This window comes from Nicotiana tomentosiformis, chromosome 3 (assembly GCF_000390325.3).
Source record: "Nicotiana tomentosiformis chromosome 3, ASM39032v3, whole genome shotgun sequence".
In the NCBI taxonomy this organism is placed as follows: domain Eukaryota; kingdom Viridiplantae; phylum Streptophyta; class Magnoliopsida; order Solanales; family Solanaceae; genus Nicotiana; species Nicotiana tomentosiformis.
In genome coordinates, this window is record NC_090814.1 from 140,524,108 (window position 1) to 140,534,032 (window position 9,925).

The window sequence follows — 9,925 nt, forward strand, 5'->3', positions numbered from 1 at the left end:
TGATGTTGTTTTACATGTTTTGAGGGTTCGAGCGAGTCTGTTTTATGATTTTAAACTTGTTGGTATGCTCTGGTGGGGCCCCGGGGTCCTCGGGTGTTAACCAGATGAGGCTCGGATCAATTTTTGACTTTAGAGCAGCAGCTGAAGCTTCCAGCTTCTGCTGCAACCGCACATGCGCTTGGGCAGCCACAAGTGTGAGCTCGTAGAAGCGAGCCCCAAGCCTCAGATGCAAAAAAAGGGGGAGGCAGGCATGAGCCGTAGAAGTGATGTACTTGGCGCACCTGCGAGCGTGCAAGTGCGATGAATGAGGAGAATCGCGCAGAAGCGGACCAGCAAGAGCGGTCCTTAGGTCGCAGATGTGGAGCTTGGCCAAGTGAGGGAAGCTCGCACCTGCGAGGCATTTTTTGCAGGTGCAAAACCGCAGGTGCAGCTACCCTCCGCAGGTGCAAAAATGTTGTTGGACAGAATGTTAAAAATGGGCGAGGCTCAGTCATTTTTAGCCCGTATTTCCTCCATTTTTGGGCGATTTTGGAGCTTTTTGAGAAGGGATTTCAACCAGTAACTTGAAGGTAAGTTAATTCTACACACTTTGAGTTCAATTCATAGATTATAGGTAGATTATAACCTGTAAATTGTGGAAATCAAGAGTTTAGGGGAAAAATCTAGATTTGTATAAAATGGGATTTTAACCACGAAAATGGTTATGGAATTGGATGGAAATTGTATATTTGGGTTCTTGATATTATGGGTAACGTTTTCCTGTGAAAATTTCTGCAATCCGGACACATGGGCCCTAGATGAATTTTAGAAATTTTACCATTTTGGGTCGGATAATTTATTTAATAGCCTAATTTTGACTTATTGAGAATGTATTAATTATTTTATATAACTTTTAGGTAGTTTCATATTTTTGGTGTTGAATTGAGATTTTAACGCGACATTGAGATTGGGAAGTGGACCTTGAGATAAGGTATGTCTCTTGTCTAACCTTGTAAGAGGAAATTTACTCCATAGGTGATTTAAATTAAATATTATTGCTAATTGTGGGGATTACGTACGCATGAGGTAACGAGAGTCTGTGAGTAGCTACTAATTATGCCATGTCGAGGTAGTTTTGGACTCAAATAATGAATTACTTGTGATAAATACATCTTTTATTTAATTAAAATACTGGAATTATATTGTGAATCATTGGAGGAAATAGTAAAAGACGGAAATTTCACATACTTGAATTTGATGCAACTTATTTAATTGTTAATAGAAATTGTACATCCTTATGTGTTAGCCTTATTGTAACTTCTCATTCCGGAGGTTTATAAGAAAATGTCTTCCTTTCTTATGGAGCGGGGCGAATGCCTCGGCAGTATAGATGCATTTATGGATCGTGCCGCACGTCCTTCGGCAGTGTACACGACACTCTGGATCGGGCCGTACAACCTTGAAAAAAATCGTGCTTAATAGTAATAATTACACGATACTTTGACATTTTATTGCAGCTTGTGAAGCTGATTGATAAATTGGAAATTGTTGAAATTGAAGAATTAATTATTTCTGCTTGTTAAGGAAATTATTATTGTTCATATAAATCCTGTTTAATTAAATGTTTTTATTTTTAAAAATTTAGTGACCCATAGTGAGTGTCAAAGTCGACCTCTCGTCACTACTTCTTCGAGATTAGGCTTGATACTTATTAGCTACACGTTGTTTACGTACTCATGCTACGCTTGCTGCACTTTTTGTGCAGGACCTAAGACAGGTGCTATAGGAGGACCCACCGATGCGTACCCCCGTTACCAGAGGCTTAGTGGTGAGCGGTCTTTCACTAGTGCCTCTTCTTGTATTTGTATTCTATCTATTTTATTTCAAACAGTATTTAGAAACTTTTGTATAGTCTACTAGATGCTTATACACTTGTGACACCAGGTCTTGGCACACACACTAGTAGAATTTTGGTCTTTATTATTTATCTTGGTTTTAATTTATTAGATCTTTCATATTTATCTTAATTCTTGCAAGTAAGAAAAGTTTAATTACTCGGATAATTTTTAAAGAAATAAATATATGTTTAAATCATTAGTTGGCTTGATTAGTTGTGATGTTGGGCACCATCACGACCTATACGAAATTGGGTCGTGACAACATGGTATCAGAGCACTAGGTTCACGTAGGTCTCACAAGTTATGAGCAGGCCTAATAGAGTCTTGCAGATTGGTACAGAGATGTTTGTACTTATCTTCGAGAGGCTATTGGGTGTTAGGAAACTACCTTTATTCATCTCCCATTGTGCAAATGATGTAATACTAAATATCTTTCTATTATTCTCTCACACATGGTGAGAACACGCTCTAATGAGGTTCCAGGCCAGGGAAGAGCTGCTCCCCCTGTTGTTATAGGCCGAGGCTGAGGGAGGGATCCAACCCGTTGTAGGGGATGAGGACATCCCTGAATTGTTCCAGTTATGCCACTACTGGGTCCAGTAGAGGATCCCATTATTAAGGAACATGGCGAGGTGCCCGTGGCAGAGCTAGCTCCGGTGGATTTCAGGTCTGCACTAGGATTCCAGGAGGTCATGGGTTGTATGCTATGATTCATGGACACTATGACTCAGGCCGATTTATTTCTGGCAGACCTAGCCACATCTCAGGCGGGCAGGAGAGCACAGAACCCTACCGCACAAAATTATGGGTAGGCATCTGTTGTATATCAGACCCAGGGTACACTACCCGTGGGTGGAGCCCAGCAAGTGGCAGCAGCTACGCCTGAGTCCAGACCAGCTGTGGCCGTCAAGCCGCAGAAGCTATTGGACAGATGAACTAGACTACATCCTCCTGTCTTTTGGGGAGAGCGACATGAGGATACCCAGGACTTCGTTGATCGATGCAAGGATAGACTGCACAACATGAGGATATTGGAATCTCATGGGGTAGACTTCGCTACTTTTCAGTTGGAGGTTAGAGCCCGTAGATGGTGGCAGTCTTATCTTCTTGGTAGACCAGCAGATTCTCCTCCCATGACTTGGGACATGTTCACCTGTATTTTCCTGGATAGGTACATTCCACCCTTCCAGAGGGAAGAGTTGCGGTTTCAGTTTGAGCAGCTCCAACAAGGTCAGATGTTGGTAACCGATTATGAGGTGAGGTTCTCTGAGTTATCTTGCCATGCACTTATGATACTCCCTACTGATGCAGAGAGAGTGCGGAGGTTTGTTGCGGGTTTACATACTGGCATTCAGGCCACTATGGCTCGAGAGGTTGAGTTAGGGACTTCTTATGAACTGGTTGTGGAGATAGCCCGAAGGATTGAGGGTGTACGTCAGCGTAGCCGAGAGCAGGTTAGGAGAGATAAGTGGTTTAAATATTCTGGGGAGTTCAGAGGTTCTCCGTCTGGGGGTAGAGGTCAGTTCGTGAGAGGGTAGTCCAGCAGGCCCCCATATCCAGCACAACCGCCTCCTCGGGGTGCCCCAGTGCGACCTTATTACAGTGCTATGCCAGAGAGTTCTTATCACCCACCAGCTATTCAGGGTTCTTCCAGTGGGTATTCAGGTTACTAGGTCCAGACTTCTAGTCAACATCCTATCGTACCAAGAGGTTGTTACGAGTGCAAGGATTTCAGTCACATGCGGAGATTCTGCCCCAGGCATCAGGGTAGACCAGTGCAGCCGCCTATGATTACCGCACCAGTTGCTCCACCAGGCGTCCGGCCACCTAGAGGTGGAGGGAAGGTGGGTAGGGGTCGTCCTAGAGGTGGAGGCCAGCCAGGTGGAGGCCAACTAGTTGGCTCTCCAGCTCGGTTCTATGTTTTTCCGGCCAAACCAGATGCAGAGGCCTCAAATGCCGTGATCACAGGTATTATTTCTGTTTGCGGCAAATATGCCTCCGTATTATTTGATCCAGGGTCTACATATTCTTATGTGTCATCTCTATTTTCTCATTTCCTCGGTGTTCCTCGTGAGTCCTTGGGTATTCTTATTTATATGTCCACTCTTGTGGGAAATGTTGTTATTGTGGACCGAATCTATCGGTCTTGCAATGTTACATTCTATGGTTATGAAACTAGAGCAGATTCTTTGCTGCTTGATATGACCAACTTTGAGATCATCCTGGGTATGGACTGGCTATCCCTATATCATGTCGTCCTAGATTGTCATGCTAAGATTGTTACTTTGGAAATGCCGGAATTACCTAGGTTTGAGTGGAAGGGTTCATCTGTCAGCGCATCTAATCAGGTTATTTCTTTTCTAAAAGCTTGACACATGGTCGAGAAGGGTTGTTTGGCTAATCTAGCCTATGTTCGGGTCACTACTGCAAAGACTCTGATGATTGATTCAGTGCTTGTAGTCTGGGATTTCTCCGATGTATTTCCTTCAGATCTTCCAGGCATGTCACCAGATCGTGATATTGATTTCCGTATTGACTTAGCTCCAGATACTCAGCCTCTATCTATCCCACCGTATCGCATAACTCCAAAAGAATTGAAGGAGTTAAAAGAACAGCTTGAGGAATTGCTAGCCAAAGGGTTCGTCAGACCGAGTGTATCGTCTTGGGGTGCACCAGTATTATTTGTGAAGAAGAAAGATGGAACGATGCGAATGTGTATTGATTACCGCCAATTGAACAAAGTCACTATAAAGAATAAGTACCCGTTGCCACGTATTGATGATCTATTTGACCAATTGCAGGGTGCTAGGGTGTTCTCTACGATCGACTTTAGGTCGGGGTACCATCAGTTGAAGATTCGGGATTCGGATGTTCCAAAAACTGCTTTCCGGACTAGATATGGTCATTATGAATCTTTGGTGATGTCTTTCGGTTTAACTAACGCCCCAGCGATGTTTATGGATTTGATGAATAGGGTATTCAGGCCCTATATTGATTCGTTTGTCATTGTCTTCATTGATGACATTTTGATTTACTCATGCAGTAAGGAAGAGCACGAGCAGCATATGAGAGTGGTGCTTCGGACATTGCGAGAACAAAAGCTATATGCTAAGTTCTCCAAATTTGAGTTTTGGCTAGATTCTGTATCATTTTTGGGGCATATTGTATCGGGCGAGGGCATTGAAGTGGATCCCAAAAAGATCGAGGCAGTTCAGAGCCCCACTTCGGCGACTGAGATCAGGAGTTTCCTAGGTTTAGCAGGTTATTATCGTCGGTTTGTGGAGGATTTTCATCTATCGCAGCACCTTTGACCAAATTAAACCAGAAGAGTGCTCCGTTCCGATGGTCCGATGATTGTGAGGTGAGCTTTCAAAAGCTCAAGACAGCATTGACTACAACACCATTGTTAGTGTTGCCTTCCGGTTTGGGTATGTATATAGTGTATTGTGACGCTTTACGGGTTGGTTTGGGTTATGTATTTATGCAGGAGGGGTGGGCTATTGCATATTCCTCATGTCAGTTGAAACCCCATGAGAAGAATTACCCGGTACATGATTTGGAGTTAGCTGTGATTGTTCACGCTCTTAAGATTTGGAGGCATTATCTTAATGGGGTGTCTTGTGAAGTCTACACGGATTATCGCAGTTTACTGCATTTGTTCAAGCAAAGGGATCTAAATTTGAGGCAGCGCAAATGGCCTGAGTTACTGAAAGATTATGATATTACTATCATGTATCATCCGGGCAAAGCAAATGTAGTTGCGGACGCCATGAGTAGAAAGGCGGGGAGTATGGGTAGTTTGGCTTTCATTTCAGTAGAGTAGAGCCCATTAGCTTTGGATATTCAGTCCTTGCCCAACATGCTCGTAAGATTGGATATTTCAGAGCCCAGTCGAGTTCTTGCATGTGTTGTGGTCCAGTCTTCTCTATTCGAGCAGATCAAGGCTCTCCAGTATGATGATCCACACTTAATGGTTCTTCGAGAAATGGTACTACGGGGTGGTGCCAAGGAAGTTACTGTTGGCGCGGATGGTGTTCTACGACTCTAGAATAGTCTTTGTGTTCCTACTATGGATGGACTGAGAAAAACGATTCTAGAGGAGGCACACATTTCTCAGTATTCTATTCATCCAGGTGCTACGAAGATGTATCGTGACCTGAGGCAGCATTATTGGTGGTAGAGGATGAAGAAGGATATAGTTGAGTATGTAGCTAGGTGTCTAAATTGCCAGCAAGTTAAATATGAGCACAAGAGGCCAGGTGGTCTACTTCAGCAAATTACTGTACTGGAGTGGAAATGGGAACACATTACTATGGACTTTGTAGTTGGGTTGCCATGGAACTTGCGGAAGTTTGATGCAGTTTGGGTCATTGTCGACAGGTTGACCAAGTCGGCACACTTCATTCCGGTCGTGACCACTCATACTTCAAAGAGGCTAGCCCAGATCTATATAAATGAGATAGTTTGGTTGCACAGTGTGCCAGTTTCCATCATATCAGATAGAGGCCCTCAATTTACTTCACATTTCTGGAGAGCACTACAGAGTGAATTGGGGACTCGTGTAGAGCTCAGCACAGCCTTTCATCCGCAAACCGACGGCAGTAGGAGCGGACAGTTCAGATTTTGGAGGATATGCTCAGGGTATGTAAGATTGACTTTGGAGGTCAGTGGGATCGTTTCTTGCCTTTGGCCGAGTTTGCTTATAACAACAGTTACCAATCCAGCATCGAGATGGCTCCATTTGAGGCTTTATATGGTCGGCGACGTCGTTCGCCCATCGGATGGTTTGAGCCCGGTGAGGCTAAGTTATATGGTACTAATTTGGTGAAGGATTCTTTGGAAAAGGTAAAGTTAATTCAAGAGCGACTTCATACAGCACAGTCTAGACAGAAAAGTTACGCGGATCAGAAAGCGTGTGATTTATCGTTTATGGTGGGTGAAAAAGTTCTCTTGAAGGTTTCGCCGATGAAGGGAATCATGAGATTAGGGAAGAAGGAAAAGTTGAGCCCAAGGTTTATAGGTCCATTTGAGGTGTTGAGGCGAGTTGGGGAGGTTGCTTACGAGCTTGCTTTGCCTCCCAGTCTATCGGGAATTCATCCGGTTTTCCATGTATCTATGCTTCGGAAGTATCATGCCGACCTATGACATGTGTTAGACTTCAGCACAGTTCAGCTAGATAAGTGCTTGGGTTATGAAGAGGAACCGGTTGCCATTGTTGATTGGCAGGTTCGCCAGTTGAGGTCCAAGAAGGTTACTACAGTAAAAGTCCAGTGGAGGGACAAACCAGTCGAGGAAGCGACTTGGGAGTCCGAGGAGGACATGCGGAGCAGATATCCACACTTATTCAGCACTCCAGGTATAATTCTAAACCCGTTCGAGGACGAACGTTTATTTAAGAGGTGGAGAATGTAATGACCCAATCGGTCATTTTGACTTTTAGAACCCTGTTTCCTTAAATTAAACTCCCCGTACGTGCTTTCACTAATTTATGACTTGCGGGGATAGTTGGTTCGGGATTTGGAAGTGTTAGGGTTGAAATCGGAACACTTGGTTCCTTAGTTTGGCTTTAAAAGGCCAAGTTTGACTTCGGTCAACATTTTAAGAAAGAGACCCCGGAATCAAGATTTGACGGTTCCAATAGGTTCGTATGATGATTTAGGACTTGAGCGTATGTTCGAATCGGGTTTCGGACAACCAGGGAGCGTTTTCGGCGCTTAATAGTGAAAATCAGCAATTTAAAGGTTTAAGGTTCTTTAAATTTGGTTTGGAGTAGGCTTTGGAGTAATTGAGGTCCATTTGGAATTCCGAGCTTGGGAAAAGCTCCGTATGGTGATTTAAGACTTGCACGCAAAATTTGATGTCATTCCGAGTAGTTGAAGTATGTTTCGGCGAGTTCGGTGTTAGTTTGAAGAATTTGAAATTTCTAAGTTGAATCAATTTGGTTGAGGGTATGATTCTTAGTTTTGATGTTGTTTTACACGTTCCGAGGGTTTGAGCGAGTCCGTTTTATGATTTCAAACTTGTTGGTATGTTTGGGCGTGGCCCCCGGGGCCTTGGGTGTTAACCGGACGAGGCTCGGATCAATCTTGAACTTTGGAGCAGCAGTTGAAGCTTCCAGCTTCTGCTACAACCACACCTGCGCATGGGCAGCCGCAGGTGCGGGCTCGCAAAAGCGAGCCCCAAGCCGTATATGCGAAAAAAGGGGGAGGCAGGCACGAGCCGCAGAAGCGACATATTTGGCGCACCTGCGAGCGCGCAGGTGCGATGCATGGGGGAGCAAAAGCGACAAGGGCAACAGGAGCGGAGGAAACGGCACAGAAGCGGATGCGCATGAGCGGTCCTTAGGCCGCAGATGCGGAGCTTGGCTAGGTGAGGGAAACTTGCACCTGCTAGATTTGTATAAAATGATATTTTAATCACGAAACTGGTTATGGAATTTGATGGAAATTGTATATTTTAGTTCTAGATATTATGGGTAACGTTTTCCTCCGAAAATTTTCAGAATCGTGGCACGTGGGCTCGGGGTGAATTTTAAGAATTTTACCATTTTGGGTCGGATACTTTATTTAATAGTCTAATTTCGAATTATGGAGCATGTATTAATTATTTTATATAACTTTTGGATAGTTTCGGATTTTTCGGCGTCGAATTGAGATTTTAACGCGACATTGAGATCGGGAAGTGGACCTTGAGATAAGGTAAGTCTCTTGTCTAACCTTGTAAGAGGGAATTTGCCCCATAGGTGATTTAAATTAATAATTGTTGCTAATTATGGGGGCTACGTACGCACGAGGTGACGAGAGTCCGTGCGTAGCTACTAATTATGCCATGTCTAGGTAGTTTTGGACCCAAATCATGAATTACTTGTGATAAATGCATCTTTTATTTAATTAAAATACTAGAATTATATTGTGAATCGTTGGAGGAAATAGTATAAGACCGAAATTTCATATACTGGATTTTGTGCAAATTATTTAATTGTTAATAGAAATTGTACATCCTTATGTGTTAGCCTTATTATAACTTCTCATTCCGGAGGTTCATAAGAAAATGTCCTCCTTTCTTGTGGAGCGGGCCGAATGCCTCGGCAGTATAGATGCATCTATGGATCGTGCCGCACGTCCCTCGGCAGTGTACATGACACTCTGGATTGGGTCGTACGACCTCGACAGAAATCGTGCTTAATAATAATAATTACACGGTACTTTGACATTTTATTGCAGCTTGTGAAGCTGATTGATAAGTTGGAAATTATTGAAATTGAAGAATTAATTTTTTCCGCTTGTTAAGGAAATTATTGTTGTTCATACAAATCCTGTTAATTAAATGTTTTTATTTTTAAAAATTTAGTGACCCATAGTGAGTATCAAATCGCCCTCCATTATTCGCTACCTTGAAAAATTAATGGGACATTTGTTCACTGTTCGATTTGCAGATTGTCGATGTGATGACCCGATAGGTCATCTTATATTGTATAACCTAATTCTGCGTTACGAGGTCTCAAAAGCCTCATCTTAGCCTTCCTCGATTTGTGTGCACAGAACGAGTGTTCTTTAGGAAGGATTATATGTTAAAAACTGATAAAAAACTATTTTTGCCTAAAAACTTCAGTTGAGTTGACTTCGGTCAACATTTTTGGTAAACGGGCCCGGGATCGATTTTTGACTTTTTGGGGAAAAGTATGGGAAATCTAAATCTATGCAATGTAATTGATTCCTTTAGCAATATTTGATATTATTGAGTCGTTTGTGGATAGATTCGAGTGGTTCGGAGGTGAATTCTAGAGAAAAAGCGATAATTAAGCATTGAGTGGCCTTTGGAGCGAGGTAAGTGTCGTGGTTAACCTTGGCTTGAGAGATTAGGCATTATTCACTTATTTGCTACGTGTTTGTATGTTGAGTACAATGTATAGGTGAGGTGAAGAGTACCTATGCATTGTTGTCGAGTCATGACATGCGAGTGAGTCTTATTATTGTAATCGTGGTATTCCTTGATCATATTGTTCATGATTAGACTAGCTATTCGTTATGTTGAACAACTCTTATTAT

The 9,925-nt window shown here is 43.0% G+C and overlaps 2 protein-coding genes across 2 annotated transcripts; both read left to right on the top strand.

The window, feature by feature from the left end:
- The first annotated feature begins 2,899 nt into the window (after positions 1-2,899).
- LOC138908581 (uncharacterized) lies at positions 2,900-3,415 on the top strand. The gene has a single exon (XM_070199258.1). The coding sequence runs from the start codon at positions 2,900-2,902 to the stop codon at positions 3,413-3,415; it is 516 nt and encodes a 171-aa protein (XP_070055359.1).
- Positions 3,416-3,616: 201 nt separating this feature from the next.
- LOC138908582 (uncharacterized) lies at positions 3,617-4,249 on the top strand. Its single transcript, XM_070199259.1, has 2 exons — positions 3,617-3,845; positions 3,894-4,249. Exons 1-2 carry the CDS (start codon positions 3,617-3,619, stop codon positions 4,247-4,249), a joined length of 585 nt encoding a protein of 194 aa, XP_070055360.1.
- Positions 4,250-9,925: the final 5,676 nt, after the last annotated feature.